Source organism: Vombatus ursinus, unplaced genomic scaffold (assembly GCF_900497805.2).
Source record: "Vombatus ursinus unplaced genomic scaffold, bare-nosed wombat genome assembly UNPS02010548.1, whole genome shotgun sequence".
Taxonomy (NCBI): domain Eukaryota; kingdom Metazoa; phylum Chordata; class Mammalia; order Diprotodontia; family Vombatidae; genus Vombatus; species Vombatus ursinus.
The window spans coordinates 15,512,798-15,533,059 of record NW_020950326.1 but is presented as its reverse complement, the minus strand read 5'-3'; the positions used below and the strand labels follow the sequence as shown (position 1 = coordinate 15,533,059).

At 37.4% G+C, this 20,262-nt stretch overlaps 1 protein-coding gene across 1 annotated transcript in view; it reads left to right on the top strand.

The window, feature by feature from the left end:
* The window catches only part of MAP3K2 (mitogen-activated protein kinase kinase kinase 2), a 101,370-nt gene that overhangs the window by 26,536 nt on the left and 54,572 nt on the right, over positions 1-20,262 (top strand). The window contains exon 2 of the mRNA XM_027854764.1: positions 11,023-11,092. Within this exon, the coding sequence (XP_027710565.1) occupies positions 11,089-11,092 (4 nt within the window). The 5' untranslated portion in view covers positions 11,023-11,088. The remainder of the gene's footprint in view (positions 1-11,022; positions 11,093-20,262) is intronic.

Below are 20,262 nucleotides of genomic sequence, written 5' to 3'. Positions count from 1 at the left end.
TATTTACATCAGTGATCTGACCTTTGCAAAGTGAGATGTAACCTTAAATTGTGGCTATCACAAATGAGTTAACATCCTCTGAACCTCATTTCTTTAGCAATTTTTTCTACTTTCCCTCTTTGACATCTATCTTGCAGAATGAATAGGGCATCATAGACTCTCGGTGAGGTAGGCCATCAGAGGTCATCTAAGAAATGGGATCAGGGAAACTTCTGGGTCAATTGAGCCACAAGATGGCAGAGTAAACATTTTCTCCAATCCTTATCACCTCTCAGATCTCTCCAAAACAGAAACTGTGTGCCAAAGATAAAGTATTCTCAGCTGTTTCCATGGTCTAGGACATCTAGAATCTAAAATAAGGTTTAAAAAAAAAAGTACTTGGGGTAGCTAGGTGGCATAGTGGATAAAGCACCGGACCTGGAGTAAGAAGGACCTGAGTTCAAATCCAGCCTCAGGTACATAACACTTACTAGTTGTGTGACCCTGGGCAAGTCACTTAACCCCAGTTGCCTAAAAAAAAAAAAAAGTACTTACTGATTGGGGTTGGGGGATGTGGAGCAGGAACACCACATTTACTTACTGATTGGGTTCCCGCCCAACCTCTCCATCATACCTGATAAGTGTCATCCTTTGCTTTTCCCTGCAGTGAGGCAGAAATAACTATATCCCAAGATGAATTATGCCAGTTAAAGATAGCACTAATTGTTAGGATGTCTTTCTGTTTACATGAAGCCAAGATTTATTTCTTTGCAACTTAGGATCATAGGTTCAGAGATTTAGTACTGGAAGGGACCTTAGAGATTATATCTAATACCATCCCTTTATTTTAGAGATGAAGAACTCACTCCCAAAGAAGGTAAATATCTTCCTAAAGGTCACATAGGTGTTAAGTGACAGAGCCAGGATTCAAACCAGGGTGCTCTGATTTCCTCCGATTGCAAATCTGGCATGCTTTTCACTGTACCATGTGTTTCTTGTTCCTATCTGTCTTCTATGGCAAAGAGAACAAACCTGATCATATTTCCACATGATAATCAACCCTTTAATCAACTTAAAGACAGCTATTATGTCCCCTTTGAGGCATCTTTTCTACAGGCTAAAACTCCTCATTTCTTTCAGTTGACCGTAACTTGGCCTGAACTCAAAGCCCTATATCCTGGTGCTGTCCTTTGGAGCAGGGATTCTTAACCTGAGGTCCATGATTTTTTTTTTTTAATATTGTGGTAACATTTCAATACATTTATATTCTTTTATAATCCTATATATTTTATTTTATGTATTTAAAAACATTATTTTGTTAATGTTTAAAAACATTTTGTGTCTGTAGGCCTTACTAGACTGACAAAGGGGTCCATGACATAGAAAAGCTTAATTCCTGTTCTAGGTGATCTCTGCCTTACTAATATCCTTCCTAACCCCCATCCCCTATTTTAACTGTTCTTTTGAACAATATAAATAATTGGTGTTCCATGTATGAGGAACAGTAAGAACACCAGTTTGACTGGACCAGAGGGAGCATAATAAGAAGTGATTATAGGTCAGGAAAAAATTTTTGCATCAGGTTGTAAAGGTCTTTAAATGCCAAATAGAGAAGTTTATATTTTTTTTTCTAGAAGCAATAGAGAGCCACTGGACTTCATTGAGAAGAGGCATGACATGCTAAGACCTCCTCTTAAGGAAAATCACTTTGGCAGCTGTGTGAAGAATGGATTGGAGTGAGGAGAGGCTTGAGACAGGAAGAACAGTTTGGAAGTGATTGGCATTATTCCATGTGAGAAGTGATGAGGATCTGAACTCAGTTGGTGACTACATAAGTAGTGAGAAGGGGACAGATAGAAGAAATATTATAGAAATAGAAATGGCAAGATTAGACAACTGATAGGAATGTTAAGAGTTGAGCATGACACCAAGGTTGTAAATCTTTGTGCCTTTCTTGGCAGTAGGGAATTTCAAAAGAGGGGTGGATTCAAAGGAAAAGATAAGAGAGTTTTGTTTTGGACATGTTGCATTTGAGATGCCTGCTTGACATTATTTTGAAATGGTCAGTAGGCTTCTGCTGATGTGGAACTAGATCTCAGGTAAGAAACTTAGTTCTGAATATAGGTCTGGGAGTCATTTAAATAGAGAAGATAATTGGCCACATGAGAGCTGATGAGGTCACCAAGTGAGGGAGTGTAGAGAAAAAAGATGGTAGCTGAGGATAGGATACACACAGTTATAGGACGTAATTTGGATGATGAAGCAGCAAAGGAGACTGAGAAGTAGTGGTCAGATAGTAAGAGGAGAAACAGTATAGTCTAGTGTCATGAGAACCTAGAAGAAGGAGAATATCCAGGAAGAGAGTGGTCCAAGAGTATTAGATGCTGAAGAGAAGTCAGAAAATGAGGATTGAGTTAAGCCTATCAGATTTAGCAATTTAGAAATCATTGGTGACTTTAGAGTGAGCAGATTTCAGCTGAGTGGTGAGATCAGAAACTAGATTTCAGGGTGTTGAAAAGTGAGAGTAGAAGTAGAAGCAGTGATAGTAGTAAGCTTTTTCTAGAAGTTTGAGAAAATCGACTATATTGGACAATGACTAGAGGGGTAGGTGAGATATAATCAAAACTTTAAGGTTGGGAGACTCTTGCACATGTTTGTGAGTGGCAGGGAATGAATTAGTGATAGATTTAGATTCATAGTGGGAAGGGGAGGTAATTGTGGATGCAATCTGTAGGTGAACACAGGAAGAAATGGCATCAGGGGACTTCCAGTTCATGTGAACAACAAGATGGCAGACTAGACATTTTCTCCAGTTGCCACAACCTCTCAGACCTCTCCAAAACAAAAATTTTGTGTCAAAGATAAAATAATTTCAAGTGTTTCTATGGTCTAGGACTCTCAGAATCCAAAAGAAGGTTAAAACAAAACCCAGGAACTGAAGCTTACTGACCCTGAGCTCTCGCAGTACCCCTCCCCTGCCTCCTCCACTACTGGGAGCATCATTGCACTAGTAGCAGACTCAAGGACATAACACAGGCTTACATTAAAACCTACTCTTGTACCTCATTATCCCCTCCCTCTTTCTAGTGCCATAGAGACCCTTGCTCCAGGTTGTGGAAGTTTGCTCAGGCCTTGACAGCCATCTTGTTCTGCAGAGTTCTGAATTGCCAGTGCCAACAGGCTCTAAACTGCCAGTGTGAGGCCAAAGAACTAAGGAACAGAGGGAGTGGGACAAATCACCAGAACTGGACACTCTTGTATGTGGGGTACTGTGCAGCATTCCACCAAGCCTAAGGGAAAGAGCACAACATTCACCTGGGGCCGTTTCTGACCATCCAAAAGTCAGTTGACATGGAGACCTAGGCTGGTATTCTTTGAATTTTGTCCAGTGAGAGAGGGGGCTGAGATAATTTGGCATCCAGCCCCGAAGGAAACCACAATCAAAAGGAAAGGACCCTGGAAGTGATAAGTAAAATAGAGGGGGGTCAAGGGAAGAGACACTAAAAGTACCAAAGATTTCAAGAAGAAATCTCAAACAACTTGAGTATAAACAGATAAATCAACAGGAAAAACAGCAACAGAAAGAAATATGACCTCCCTATCTAATGAATGAGTCCAGGCATCTGTGAATAAATTCTGCAAAATGAAGGATAACATGAAACCACAACCACTGTTCCTGAGAGGTTTAAGAGAGAAATGAGAATTATGAGAGAAGAATTTATGAGCAGAATAGGAAAAACTGGAATCTGTGGTGGCAAGACTCACAGAAGAAACAAGAGAGAACAATAGATCAGGAATGCAAATACATGGAAATGAAGGACAAGAGAAGCAAAACCCCAAAACATCAAAAGAAAATATGCTCACTGTGCAAGTAAAACATGCAGATCTCGAAGACAGAAACCATAGAAACAAGCTAAGGATCATAGGTCTCCCAAAAGAACACAACGGGACAAAAAACTTTAACACCATAATGAAAGAAATAATAAAAAAAGATTGCCCAGAACTACTGAACATAGAAAATGAAATCCCAATTGAAAGAATTCACAGATTGCTACCAGTTTAAGAAAAAAAAAAAAACACAAAGGCAAATTCCAAGACACATAGTGGTAAAAATTTAACAGTTAACATTTTAAAACAAGAAATTCTGCAAGCCATCTCGGAAAAGACCTTCAAATAAAAAGGAAGAGGCATTTGAATAACTCAAGACTATTCCACTCTCCCTAGAAAAAGGAGGAGGGAATGGAATAATGTGTTCCAGAGAGAGCATTGACATGTAGGATGCAGCCCAGGCTGACCTAGCCTGCAAATCTGAGCTTGACCATTCAGGACAAAAGATGGATATTCAATAATAAAGAAGAGTTGGAAACATTTTTAGAAAGAAAACCAGAACTGAAGAGATTATTTGCTTCATGAATACCCCAAAAAACAGAATTGATGGAGGAGTAAATAAGTGGCAATAGCAACAGAATGAAAATAGAAAGACCAAAAGGACACTTCTTTCTAAAGGTTGACGAAAAGACGGGGATAGAAGCAGAAATCTTGTAGTGGTAACAATGAAGAGGCGGACAGGGAGCGTTATGGACAGAACCTAGCAACATCCTACCTACAGGTGAATACTTCTTTTGTGGGACTACATTACTACATAGGAGGGTTTGTGAAAGGTGAGGAGAGAAAGGTAGCAGGGGGATAGAGAAGAGTAAGTAATGTGCTGAGTCAAATCAAGGGCTAGCAGTGGGGGGGAAAGTGGCCTTTGTGGTCTCAGACATCAAAGCACCTGTAGGAGAGTGGATGAGGAGGAGAAAGGAAGGAGATTTTACTTTGGAGGTAGGAGGGATTTCCACTGATGAATGTACCTGTAGAGTACACTAGATGAGGCCTAGGGGATTTGGTGCCTGAAAAGTCTACTTTCTGGGAGGGGCAAAAGGGGCACTTAGAAGGATGGGAGAACAATAAACACAAGGAGGTGATTTCTAGGCAAATGTAGAAGGGGAAAAAAGGTCAGTAAGAGAGGATATAGTGGGGGCAGCACTACTGTGGGACAGTGTTCTTTCTGACATCTTCAATAATTGACATTCTTCTGAGAGTGAGGCACAATGGAAAAGGGAACCCCGTGGGGTAAACTCTACAAGGCAGTGTCAGAAAGCACCTAGAGGACAGAGCCTAGAATGGATAACTTTGAAGCTTCAATTATATAAAAAATATAGAGAAAAGAGAGATCAGATGATTATAGGGGTCATAAATCAGGGAATGAGGGTGTAGAGTAAACACAGAAGATGGATAATAAAGAGAGTAAGAGAAATCCTTTTCAGAAAAGCGGTACAAAAATAAAATTTAAAAATGAGCAGGAATAGCCAGAGGTGAGGAGAGGAGAGGGGAATCTACTTGACAGAGAGAAAAAAAGAGAAGAAGAAATATATTGCCAAATAAAAGCAGGAGAGTGGAACAAATGAAACCATAAAGGGAAAAAGTTAACAAATGAGAAGAATGGATCCATGGGAGGGGAAGAGAGCCAGTGGGAACAGGGCAATCTTTAAAAAAGATTAAAGTAAAATAATTGAAAGAATATAATAATGTGTTTACAGCAAAAGAGGTGGGGGGGGTCATAACTTGGGGAAAAAATTAGAGACAGATGGAGGAAAATATAAACCTAACTTATAACTTCACATTTAAATGGATTAAACAATTCAATAAAATGAAAAAGTCATAAGATTGGAGAACAAAACAAAACCTTATAATCCACTGCTTACAAGAAATACATTTAAAAAGCAAAATAAAACTGAGGGCATGGGAAAAAAATTTACTGTGCAACAGGTAAATCTAAAAAAAATCAGGAGTTACACATGCTATCAGACAAAGCAAAAACAAACATTCAAAAAATAAAAAGGGACAAACTATATTATTCTGAAAGGAGCCATAGACAGCAAACTAATATCAGTAATAAACTTATACACCCCAAATACCTTAGCATCTAAAGTCATAAGGGAAACATGAGCTTCAAAAAGACATAGTGTTAACAGAATAGTGGAAAGAGCCTTAAATATCCTTCTATCAGTTTTGGATAACTAGCAGAGAAGTAAAAGGGAAAATGTGGAACTGAACAAATTGCTGGAGAAATTAGAGTCAAGGGGCAGCTAAGTGGCGCAGTGGACAGAACACTGGCCCTGAAGTCAGGAAGACCTGAGTTCAAATCCATCCTCAGACCAAATACTTGCCACTTACTAGCTGTGGGACCCTGGGCAAGTCACTTAACCCAATTGCCTAAAAAAAAAAATAGAAAGAAAGAAAGAAAGAAAGAGAAAAGAAATTAGAGTCAAAAGACCTGTGACACCTTCTGAATTGTACAGTGAAAGAATATGCATGTTTCTCTGTACCACATGGAACTTTTACAAAAATTGACTATGAACTATAGGGCAAAGAGATTTATAAACAAATGTAAAGAGGCAGAAATAATAAATAGATCCTTTACAGACCATAATGCAACAAGAATAGAAATTGATTCAGGGACTACAAACAAAAGATACTGAGCAAGAGGAGACTTAACGATGAAATCAGAAATAATAAATGGGTCAAACAACAAATCATAGAAACAATAATTATGTTAAAGAAAATGTTAATAATGAAACAACATACCAAAATTTTGGGGATGCAACTAAATCAGTCCTCAGGGAAAACCATATTCTTAAAATCTTAGTTTAACAAAATAGAAAATGAGAAGATTAATAAATGATTATGGATTTTAAAAAATTAGAGAATCAACAAATAAATCTAAAGTAAGCACAAAAGAGATTTTAAAAACTAGAGGGGAAATAGGTAAATTAGAAACCAAAAAACCACAGAAATGATAAATAAAATTAAAAGCTAGTTCTTTGAAAAGAGTAATAAAATTGATAAACTCTTTAACTAATCTGATTAAAAAGAAGAGAGCCAAAATTTAAATCAATAAAATAGCAAATGAGCAGAGTGGAAATCACAGTAAAACCAGACAAAATGAAAAGAGTAATCAGAATATATTATGAATAATTATATGCTAACAGACTGAAAACACAAAAGAAATAGAGAAATACTTTCAAAAATATAAAATACCCAAACTATCAGAAGATAGAGATCTTAAATAACCCAATATTAGGAAAAGAAATAAAACTGGGTATAAAGAAACTGTCAAAGGAAAAAAATTCCTGGGCCAAGAGAATTCTGTCAAACCTTTAAAGAACAGTTAGTACCCATACTTCACAAATTATTCTCAAAAACTGAGGGGGAATAAAAACCACCCAGAATCTGAGCAAATGTAGCCCCAATACCTAAACCAGGGAAATATAAAATATGAGAAGAAAACTGCAGGTCAATATTATTCATGAACATTGACCCAAATTTTTTAAACAAAATCCTTTCAAACAGACTACAACAATTTATGCAAGAAATCGTTCATTATGATCAAGTGGGATTTATATCAGAGATGCAAGGATGATTCAATGTTAGGACAGCAGTCAACAAAACCAATCCATTTAAAACCACATGATCATCTCAGTAGCTACAGAAAAAGCCTTTGACAACTCTTTTATGCTAAAAACTCTACAAAGTATTGGCATAGAGAGACTTTTTTTTTAATATAAAAAGTATCTATCCAAAACCAAAAGCAAGCATTATATACAATGGAGATACACTGGAACCTTTTTCACTACATATAAGAGTGAAGTACAGATGCTTACTTTCACTACTGTTATTTGATATAGTTCTGGAAATGCTACTAATCGAAATAAAACAAGATAAAGAAATGAAAGGAATAAAGATAGGTAAAGAAGAAATAAAATATCCCTGTTTGATGATGATATGTTGGTTTACTTGGACAACACCAGAGAATAAGCAAAGGTTGAGATAGTTAATAGCTTCAGCAACATTTCAGGCTAGAAAAGAAATCCTTAAAAATCAACAGCATTTCTATATAACAATAACAAAATGTATGAAGCAATAATAGAAAGGGAAATCCCATTCCAAATAACTACAAAATGCATAGAATATCTGAGGAGCAGTCTCCCAAAGCACACAAAAGACTTGTATAGATTAGATTTCGAAGCACTCCTTGAAGAAATAGCCTAAATAAGGGGCAGCTAAGTGGCGCAGTGGATAGAGCACTGGCCCTGGAGTCAGGAGGACCTGAGTTCAAGTCTGCCTTTAGACACATAACACTCACTAGCTGTGTGACTCTGGGCACGTCACTTAACCCCAGTTGCCTCACCAAAAAAAAAAAAAAAAAAGCCTAAATAGCAAAAGTAAAATAACAACCTAAATTCAGTGTTCATGGCAGGACCATTCCAATATAATAAAAATAACAATACTACCAAAATTAATTTGCGCTTTCAGTGCTACACCAATTGAATTACAAAACGGGGTACTTTACAGAGCATGATAAAATAATGTTTCAAAATTCATTTGGAAAAACAAAAGACCTTCAGTATCAAGGGAAATGAAAAGAAGTAAAGCTGAAGGGGGATGCACTTCAAGACCTCAAACTGTATTATAAAGCAGCAGTCATTAAAAGCATGTTGTACCAGTTAAAGAATATAGAATTGGGGGGGGGGGGGATTAAAAGCGCACAGCAGAAAACAAAAAAAAAAAACTTTAAAAGGAAGCACAGAAAAGCAGGGTAGCTTTGAAAATGATGTAAATATCATTGTTAAACAGTGTGAAATGGGAATTCATGGTTTTATGTAGAATCCTCTTTTTATATTATGCTCTCTACATAGAACTGTTCTTTTTTTGGTCTCTTTTGTATTGAAATTCAAAATGAATCAAAATTTTAAAAAGTGGAAAAAAAAAGAATGAGAGATCAGTGGAACAGACTAAGGAAGATTCAGAAACAATAGAACTCAGTAACACAGTGTTTGGTAAGTAAAAAAAAAACTGAAGGGAAACTCTTTGTTTGATGAAAACTCATGGGAAAACTGGAAGGCAGTCCGGCAGAAAGGCTTAGACCAATACCTTACATACCACAATATGTTCTAAATAAATATATGGCCTTAATATTAAAGATCATACTATTTTTAAACATTAGAGGAAAAATAGGTCATATACCTCTCACAACTATGGTAAGAGATGTATTCTGAACCAAACGAGATAGAGGCAATTACAAAAGAAAATATCTAACTCTGATTACTTGAAACTGAAAAGCTTCTGTATAGACAACATTATTGCATCTACAATAAGAAGGGAAGTGGTTGAATGGGGAAAAAAAATCTTTGTATCATATTTCTCTGTAAAGAGTTTGGTATCCAAGTTATATAAACAATAAGTATATATGACTAATAGCAATTCCCCAATAGATAAATGGTCAAAGGATATGAACAAACAGTTCTCAAAAGAACTGCAAAGTATTCGCAACCAAATGAAAAAATTCTCCAAATCTTTAATAATAAGAGAAATGCAAATCAAAACAACCCTAAGATTTCACCTTACATCCTGCAAATTGGCAAAAATGACAACAGTCAGCCTGGGCTATTGGAAGTATGCATACTAATACATTTTTAATGGAGCATTTTGGGCAGCAGTTTGGAATTACACAAATAAAATGATTAAAATGTCCATACCCTTTGAACCGGCAATCATTATTGGGCTTATGCTTAGTTCATAGATGTTACATATTGCACATGTTTTCAGACTTTAATGTGTCAATCAGTTGTGCTGACTTTTTTTTTCTCTCAAAAAAATACTATTTTTCATATGGCATGACTTGAAGGGAGGGTATAAGAGAATACATGGTATGCTATGTTAATGTAAAAAAACAAAATATCAATAAAAACATTTAAAAAAAGAAATGGGATTGGGGCATATGTAGACAGGTTGATTATGAAGATATGGGCTAGCTCATCAGAGATCATAATAGGAAAGGCAGAAAAGAATAGAGTTTTGAGATGAGTGGGAGAGAAGAAGAGGGGTTCATAACAAATGGTTTCTATTTTCTTTTTAAAAGTATCTGAGAGGGTGGGGGGGAATGGTGGTATGGAGAATGTGAAGAGAGAAGAAAAGTTTTGAAATAACCGTTGTGAAGAACAGGGTAGAGCATCAATTATGGAGGAATCAAAGGACTGTCTTATTGTAATTAAGAACCAGTTGAGTTTATATCACATAAGTTTGTAAGGAATCCAGTTTCCTAAGTTGTTTGGCTCTTTCCAGCTCTGTTCAGCAGCAGGTGATTAAGATTAGACAAGTCAGATAGATGGTTGGAGTAATTCAGGGTTGGCATTTGACAAGACAAGGTTCATGATAAGATGGGGAGGAAAGGGATTCAGTAGTAAAGGATATTGTAGAGTTTAATAAAAGGGTCAAGATTGGGAATACAAAAAAATAAAGATACAGTGGAGGAATGATTTAGTAGAAAAGTATTGAATAGGGAAGAGATTGTAAATTATGGTGAGGAAGAAGAACAGGTTTAAGAAAGATAAGGCATGAGGAAAGATAAAATGGCATTTGATACAAAGATATTTTTCCACTTGACAGTTTCTCTTTTTCTTCTCCTGACTGAGCAGCAAGGGAAATTAACAAGTATTTATTAAGTTCCTAGTATGTGCCAGGAATTGTGCTAAGCACTTTACAGATATTATCTCGTTTGATCTTCTCAGAAACTCTGTGAGGTAAGTGCTATTATGATCCCCATTTTGTAGTTCAGGAAAGTAAGGCAGCCAGAGTTGAAGTGACTTGCTCAGGGTCACTTACCTAGTGTCTATGGTCAAATTTGAATTCAGGTCTCCCTAGGTGATTTAGGTATCAGTAAATAAAATGCTGGGCTTAGAATCAGAAAGTCATGAGTTCAGATCCTGATTCAGACACTAACTTGACTCCGGGCAAATCCATTAAACATTATCAGCTTCAGTTTCTTCATCTGTAAAATGGGGATGATATATGATAGTACCTATCTTACAGGATTATGAGGATCAATGAGATAATATATACAAAATACATTGCAAATCTTAAAATGCCATATAATTGTTGCCTATTGTTATTTTTTAAAATATATAATAATTATTAAAATGTTTTTCCTCCTTTTTAAAGGGATTTAAAGAATGCTGATGGGAGACCCATTTTCCTAAAGAACAATTTGTCAAGGTGGTTGCCACTATGGGTGAGTTTATACCAAAACCAGAGCATAGTTAACTTTGAATTAAAGAAATAAATTTCCTGGGTTAGTGAGGGGATCTTATTAAGTGATTTTGAAAATTTGTTGTACAGACATTTATCAAGTATTGGAATAATATATTCAGTTGTATTGTAATTACTCAACAGATATTTACTGAGTATTCCTAATGTCAGTCGCTATTCTATGCTTGTTATATTAATCCTAAAGGGAGATTAAAAAAAAAAATGTGAAAGAAATGTCTCTCGTAATCTAATATGGAAAAGCCAAAAAAACACAAACAGACATAAACAGCGCAACTCTAAAGACAATATTCATAAGTACTGTGAGGAAGTACTCGAGTCACAGAGTAACTTGAACTAGATGATGTGATTAGTTAGACATTGGAAACATGAAAAAGGAACCGTACAGCTTAAAGTATAGAAACAGCAGTCTCCTAGCCAGAGTTGGAATATACCTAACAAGTGTAGAATGAAGTAAGAATATATTTTCCTGGAGTTTTGTATATCTAATCAGAAAGACTTTAAATTAAAGGTGAAGGGGGAGAAAGAAAACTGTCTATGTATATCTATCAAGCCAGATGCCATAGGGAATGGCTATAAAGTAGAAGAATAGCATTTGAGACACCTAGAAATTAATAAACAAAATTCAAGCAAGATATTCAAATCAATTGAAATGAACTGAATCCATAAGTAGTAAAACACATGGCTTCACGTGACTATATATAAAAGCAAAATGTTTATAGACCCTTCAAAACCATGCTAATTTTACCTCATAGGTATTACTCTGACTTGGTAGCTCCTATGCTTGGAGTGTGCTTCTGAATCAGTATACTGTATTTAAATGGAAAAAAAAATAGGTAAAGGGGGAGAGGGGAGTATGGTAACATTTTATTTGCATCATTATCTCATTTGATTTTTCAAAACAACTCTGTGAGGTTAATGCTATTATTACCCCCATTTTATGGATGAAGAAATAGATTTAAAGAAGTGACGTGAATTGCCTAGGGTCATACAGTTAGTAAATGTCTGAGATGAGATTTGAACCCAGAGCTTCCTGTCTCAAAAGTCCAGTGCTCTGTCCATTATGCAATACTGCCTTTTATTCCATATTAAGAAGATTTATTCATGTACTCAGGAAATCTAGGAACCAGAGTTGGGAAATAATAAAGTGCTTTTGCATGAAAATCAGTAAGAATTTTGTAATGGGAATATATTGCAGATGCCACCTGAACAGAAAGAGGAGATAGATAACAAGCAGAAGCATGATAGGAGATGTCAGTATTTGTGTGGATATCTACCAAAAGCAGAGCAGCTAGCAATTGTTTGGTCATTTTATTTGTGTCTGACTCTTTGTGGCTCCCTTTGGAGTTTTCTCAGCAAAGATACTAGAATCGTTTGCCATTTCCTTCTCTAGCTCATTTCTCATCCTCCAGATGAGGAAACTGAGTCCAGTAGGGTTAAATGACTTGCCCAGGGTCACACAGCTAATAAGTGTCTGAGGCTGGATTTGAACTTAGGTCTTCTTGACTCCAGGCCCAGCACTCTATCCACTGCACCTGCCCCCAGCTTTAATGTTAATTTCATTTTTCTAAAGGTAGAGCAACCAAGAAAGAGGACATATCCATTCTGGAGTTGATTTTCACCAATAAGGGGTAACTGGTTGCTCCAGTGGAAATGATAGGTACTTTAGGTGTAAATGTCCACTTCCTTTTAGAGTTTGTAATAGAGAAGAAGAGGAAGGCCAGGCATAATCTGATATGTATCCTAGATTTTTGAAGACTAGATTTCAAATGCTCCAAAAGAAGAATAGGTAGGTAAGATAGAATTCTAGAACATTAGAATTCTGTAAGGAAAGTCAGCCCAAGAAGAATGGAAAGCTCTTGAGAATTAAATTCTGAAGAGGCAAATAGAAGCAATTCTTATGATAAGGATGCAGAGGAGTTATCTGAAAAGATCATTGTGGATACACAGGAAACTCACCACTTAACTTAGTTTTTAAGAAGATGTACTGAAGGGGAAAGTAAGGGCAAGTAACAGGCAGAATAAAAAAGCATGGAATGATTCTGTAGGAATAGTATCAGAAGTGCTCAGAATGAGCTATAGTTGAAAATGAAAGCTAGAAGCAAACAAAAAAATGTTGAGGAAAAGAAAAAGACCCGTAAGAAAAAGGACCATATGAGACAGCTAGATGGCACAGTGGATAAAGCTCCAGCCTTGGAGTCAAGAGGACCCGAGTTCAAATGTGACCTCAAACACTTGACACTTACTAGCTGTGTGACCCTGGGCCAAGTCACTTAACCCTGATTGCCTCACCAAAAACAAAAGAAAAAGAAAAAGGACCATAGCTTGGAGTGGATGAGACATTTATAACTAACAATAGAAGGTAAAACAACTTAATTCGTATTTTGCTTCTTTTGTCTCTTTTAAGGAGCATGGTGTAAGAACTAGAAAGAACAGAAGAAAAGTGGCCAAAATAGGGAATTGATAGTCTAGATAAAAAAGAGAGAGAGTAGAAGAACCTCTTAGGTTCCCTTGATATTCAAATCAATTGAAATGAACTGAATCCATAAGTACTGAAATAATTGATGATGTGATTGAATTATTGACAATGATATTTTAAAGATTCTAGAGAAGGGAGAGGTACTGCAAGACTCAATAAAGGCAAGTGGTCTGTCGGTTTTAAAAAGTGAAAAAGAGAATGGAACCTACAGACTGAAGGACGGTTACCTTAATTCTTATGCTTAACGAAATTCTGGAAGGTATTTGTTAAAAAGACGGTTAGTGAAAATCTAGAAAAAGAAGTGGTTATCACAAAGCCCATTGTGACTTCATCAAGAAAAAGTCATGCCAGAGAAATCTTAATTCCTTTTTTTTTGTCAAGATTATTAAACAGGTAGATCAAGGGAATAATATAGATACAGTTTGCCTGGATTTTAGCAAAATATTTGACAGCTTTTTTATAGATAAGATAGAAAGTTGTGAACTAGATCTGTGTACAGTTAGGTAGATTCAGAACTGGTTGAACAGCCAAAACTAAGTGTAACTCCTAATGGTTTGATAGCATCTTGGGAGGAGGTCTCCAGCAATGTGCCCCCAGAGATCTGTGCTTGGTCCTGTACTGTATAGCATTATTATCATTGCCTAGTTTAAGGTCATGGAGAGTTTGCTTATCAAATATGCAGACATCATAAAACTGGGACAGATAACAAACAGTAGGATGCAGAAAGATCTTGATGGGCTAGAATATTGGCTGAGTCTAACAGTGGTATATTTATCCTTGCAAAATTTTAAGTCCTTCAGCTACTTGGATTTATATATATACTTGGATTTTTAAAAAAAAATCAATTTCACAGATAATGAAGGTTAGGAAGTAACTAGACAACAATAGTTCCTCTGCAAAAGATCTGGGGGTTTTAGTAGACTGTAAGCTCAGTATGGGTCAGTAATGTAACTATGGTAGCTCCAAAAGCTTATGCTTTCTTAGGCTACATTAGGAGATATTCAGGGTCCAGGACCAAAGAGGTTTTAGAACTCCACTGTTTGCCTTGGAATATTGTATTTGGTTCTGGACCCCACAGCTTAAAAACTACTTTAGCACTCAATCTAGTCCAACTTTTATTTTAGAATTGAACAAACTGTGGCCCCAAGAGGGTGAAATGACTTGCCAGAGGTTACACAGATTTTCCAGCTGTATATTCAAAATACTTTCCAAGGGCAATCAGTCAATCAGCAAGCATTTTTATTTTTACAGTTTTTTTAGTAAACTACTTTTTTTTTTTTACAATATCCAGGCACTATTCTAGGCCCTGGGGATATGAAATTAAATATGAAACAGCCCCTGCTCCCAGGGACTTTGCATTAAGGGGAAGACAGCATATAAATATTTAAATACATACAAAATAAAAATAAATATAAGAGGACACTAGCAGTTGGGAAGGAGAAGGAAAGGTTTCAAATAGAAGACAGCATCTTATAATAGTCTTGAAAAAAGTAAGGAATTCCATGAGGTAGGGATGAGAAGTAGGTGAGGCATGGCGAACAGCCAGGGAAAAGGCATAGAGATAGGAGATGCAGTACCTTGTATAAGGATCCATAAAAAGGACAGATCTGTTAGATCATAGAGTGAGGGAAGCAGGAAGTAGTAATATGCAATGATTTTAAAGGGCTTTAAATACCAAATAGAGAAGTTTATATTTTTTCCTAGAGGCAGTAGAGAGACATTGAATTTTATTAAGACCTCTTCTTAATGAAAATGACCTTGGCAGCTTTGTGAACAATGAATTGGAGTGGGGAGAGGCTTGAGACAGGAAGAACAATTAGGAAGCTATTGACAATAAGAAGTGATTAGGATCTGAACTCAGATGATGACTGCATGATTAGTGAGATAGAAGAGATGTTATAGAAGTAGAAATGGCAAGATTAAGCCACTGATAAGAGAGTGAGGAGTTAAGGATACTACGTTTGTAAATCTTAGTATCTTTCTTGGCAATAGGGAAGTTCAAAAGAGGGCTAGGTTCAGAGGAAAAGATGGAGAGTTCTGTTTTGGACATATATTTGAGGTGCCTGCTGGACATCATTTTGAAATGGTCAATAGGCTTCTGCTGATGTGGGACTAGATCTCAGGTAAAAGAGAACCAGGAGAGAGTAGTATTACCAAAACCTAAAGAGGAGAGTATCAAGGAGAAAAGAGTGACTGATAGTGCCAGAGGCCAAAGAGAAATCAAGGAGAATGAGAATTGAGAAAAGGCCACTGGATTTAGCAACTAACACCCTTGGTAACTTTGGAGACAGCTATTTCAGTTGAGTGATAAAATTGGAAAGATAGACTTAAGATAGCCTACTTGTGGAAAAAGCACTCAGCTCTCACTCTCCAAACTCCTGGAAGCAACAACCTTCCCTACCGGTTACCCAGTTGAAGTATGTCCAGAGTAAGGAGATCAGTTTGGTGAAGGGGGAAGGGAAAAGGGGAAGAGAATAAACATTTATATAGCGACTACTTTGTGCCAGACACTGTGCTAAGTGCTTTTTTACAAATATCAAATCTGATCTTCAGAGGAACTCAAAACTATAGTATTAATCTAGAAAAGGCTGGTATTGAAGTCAGAATTACTTGCTTAATATGTGGCAGGCACTGGGAATACAAATATAAAAGTGACACAGTCCCTTGCCTTCAAGAAGCTTGCATTCTAAAAGAAGACAGCACATATATATAGAAATGATAATCAGCAAAGAGAGTGTCTAGGGAAGCCCAAAGATGATAAGTCAATCCATAGGGCAGTTCATTGACATGACCTTTCCAGGAACAGTGGTACTGTGGTAGCATAATTCCTGAGCCCTGAGGAAGAGGAAACAAGGAGTACATACATGTGTGAGCACTGGAAGGCAAAGGTCAAAGACATGTAGATGGAATTTGAAGTATGATCTGGTTTGGTGGTCTGGAACTGGCTAGATTTTATGGACTAATTGAGTTTACACTCACCAATCAAGATATCTGGGCCCAGGGTAGTTGTTTCAAAGTTGTGTAGATCAATACCCCCAGGGAGTAGGGACATTTTTCCTTGTGAGCTCCTCCAGATGTGCTGTTCTAAGTGGTGAGTAGAGCAGTGTGTACAAGTTATAGAGAGGCTGAGTGTCATACAACCTGGTTTCTTCTTATGCAGAGTGCTCTGCTAGGTACAGAGAGAGTTATGTTATGATCTCTGCCCTCAAGGATCTTACAGCTTTGTAGAGAAAATGTAAAGAGGACTGGATTTAAATTTAGAAGATCAGATAAATCAAATCTTACTGCCTCTGTAGACTTGGACAAATCATTTTTCCTGTTGAGCAGTTTCTTCATCTGTACAATCAGGAAATTGGGCTGGGTGATCACTCAGGTTCTACATACTTGCTTCCATCTCATTCCATTCTGACTCCTCCAGTAGTTTGAGCCCCTATTATACCCATTCTCACACTTCTTCAATCTCTCCCTGTCTGCTGGCTGCTTCCAACTACCTACACACATTCTCATGTCTCTCTCACCCTCAAAACCCCCTCACATGAGCCTTCTGTCTGTGATAATTATCTTCCCATTTCTTCTACCTTTTTTCTGTAGCTAAATTCCTTGAAAAGTCTGTCTGCTATAGATGCCTCCACTTTCTCTCCTCCATCTCTTCATAATTCTCTACAGTCTGGCTTTCAACCGTATTATTCAACCAAAACTTCTGTCTCCAGAGTTAAACCAGTATCCAATGATCTTTTTTCAATGAGACTCATCATGTTTTTTTACCTCTCTGCAACATTTAACACTATTGATCACCCTCTTTTCCTGGATATTCTCTTTTCTCTAGGTTTTCAGGACACCACTCTCTAATAGTTTTCCTCCTATGTATCTGACCACTCCTCATTCTCCTTTGCTGGATTTTCATCCAGGTCACATCCTCTAACCATTGATGTCCCATGTAGCCCTGTCCTGTATTCTCTTCTCTCCTATACTGTTTCAGCAGGTGATCTCATCAGCTTCCATTCATTTAATTATTATTTCTGTGCTGATAATTCTCAAACCTCTCTGCTGACCTCCACTGTACTATCTTGAACTGCCCATTAGACATCTCAAACTGAATGTCTCATCTTAAACTCGATGTGTTCAAAACTCATTTTTCCTTCCCAAACCCTCCCCCTTCCAGACTTCCCTATTACTGTTGAAGGTACTACTATCCTTTCAGTCCCCCAGGCTTGCAACCTCGTATCATCCTCTACTCCTTGCTCTGTCTAACCAGCCGTCCTCCCCTCCCCCCCATGCAATCTGTTGCCAAGGTCTATTGATTTCACATTTGCAACATCTCCTGAATATATCCCCTTTTCTTCTCTCATACTGTCACTACCCTGGTGCAGGCCCTCATCACCTCACTGGACTGGATAATGGCCTGCTGGTTATTCTGTTTGCCACAACTCTTCACACTACAATCCAACCTCTGTTCACCAGCAAAGTGATTTTCCTAAAGCACAGGTTCAGCTACATTACCCCCACCCAGTAAACTCCAGGGGCACTCTATCCCTCCAGGATCAAATTTAAAATCCTCTATAGTATTCAAAATCCTTCATAAGCTACCTCCTCCCCCCATCTTTCCAGTCTTCTTACAGCTTCCCACCCGTACCCCGAATGTCACTGGCCTCCTTGCTGTTCCTCAAATAACACACTTCATCTCCTGACTCTGGGCATTTTCACTGGTTGTCTCCCATACCTGCAGTTCTGTCCCTCCTCATCTCTGCCTCCTGGCTTCCCTTAGCTTCCTTCAAGTCCCAGCTAAAATCCCTTCTGCAGGAAGCCTTTCCCAGTTATCCTGTATATAGCTTGTTTGCACATGGTTGTTTCCATGTTGTCTCCCTATTAGATTGTCAGCTCCTTGAGGTCAGGGACTGTCTTTTGCCTTTCTTTGTGTCCCTAGTACTTAATGCAGAACTTGGTACATAGTAGGCACTTAATAAATGCTTATTGATTGACTGATTTTCATCTCTAAAATCCTATGATGCTATAAAGTATTAATACAAGTTACTCATATGTGATAAATGTGTTTGGTTACAAAACAAAGCTATCTATATCATAACAGGCAGAGAGAGAGAGAGAAGAATTAAGTTGATAGTTTGGAACTCAATTCCAAAAAGCATTGAAGTTCTGGCTGAAATTCTTCCTAACTGTGAGCTTGGTTAAGTTATTGAAACTTTCTGAATTTCCTCATATGTGAAATAGGGGTAATAATTATTGTGAAGAAAGCATTTTTAAAGTAATATATGAATGTGAGGAGTGACAGAGGAAAGCTTTAAGGGGTAAATTCCATTTGAGTTGTGCTTTAAATAAGGTTGTCATTCCTTTCGTAGGTAGTCAATATGAGAGTATACGCATATTTGAGAAATCAAGTACTTCATTTTGTTTGGAGCGTAGAGTGCCTGGAGGGAAAGAATTTGAAATGGGGCTAGAATAATAGGATGTCACTAGATTGTAGGGGATCTTGAATACTAGGAAGTAATTTGGATTTAAGATTTTTGAGTTAGTGACTCCACCAGATCAGTGTATAAGGGACTTCTGGTAGATTTATTCACTTATTTATTCATTCATTCATTCATTTATTTGTTTGTTTGTTTTTGGTGAGGCAATTGGGGTTAAGTGACTTGCCCAGAGTCACACAACTAGTGAGTGTTATGTGTCTGAGGCTGGATTTGAATTCAGGTCCTCCTGACTTCAGGGCCAGTGTTCTCATAAGGGACTTCTGATGGAAGTATCCAGGATGAATTGGAGGGAAGAAGACTTCCTAATGGATAGAGCTGTCCAAAAATAGAATGGGCTACCTCTTAAGGCAGTGAATTCCCTGTCACTGGAGTTCTTCAAGCATAGCCTGAAAGATAACTTGTTGGTGATGTAGAGGGACTCTTAAGTTTCAGGTAGGACTTGAACAAGATTACCTGAGGTCCTTTCTAACTTAGATTCTCTGCTTCATAGCCCTTATCTCATCTTCAGTACAATCCAACAGGTATTTATTAAGGGTTTGAAATGTGTGAGGCACTGAGGCACTAAGGATAAAAAAAAAAAATTTGAACATTTCCTGTTTACAAAGAGCTTACATTGTATCCGGAGCAATATAACATATAAACAGATAAGTAGATAAATGATAATTTAAGGAGGATCAGAAAAGTTTTCCTGGAGAGGAGGACACATGAACAAAGCCTTGAAGGAGGGTGAGAATTCTAAGAGGTTGATGTGAAGAGGGAATAGGGAGGGGGAATGAAGAGGGAATATGTACTGACAACCTGGACAAATGCATAGAAGCTGGAGACTGTATGCCAAAGTTGGCATATAATAGAGTGTGATAGCCTGAAAAGGTAGGAGTCTGATTATTTAGGGCTTCAAATAACAAGGAGTTTTTATTATATCCTAGAGTAGGCCTGCACAACCTGCGGCTCCAGGGCAAGTCACAGGGTTTCAGGCAGCCCTCGAAAAATGTGGAGGATGTTTTCCTCTGCGTGGTGGTTTAGTGGATAGAGCACCAGGCCTGGAATCAGGAAGAGTTAACTTCAGATTTGGCCTTAGGCACTAGCTATGTGACCCTGAGCAAGTACCCTGTTTGCCTCCATTTCCTATTCTGTAAAATGAAATGGAGAAGGAAACAGCAAACCACTCCAGTA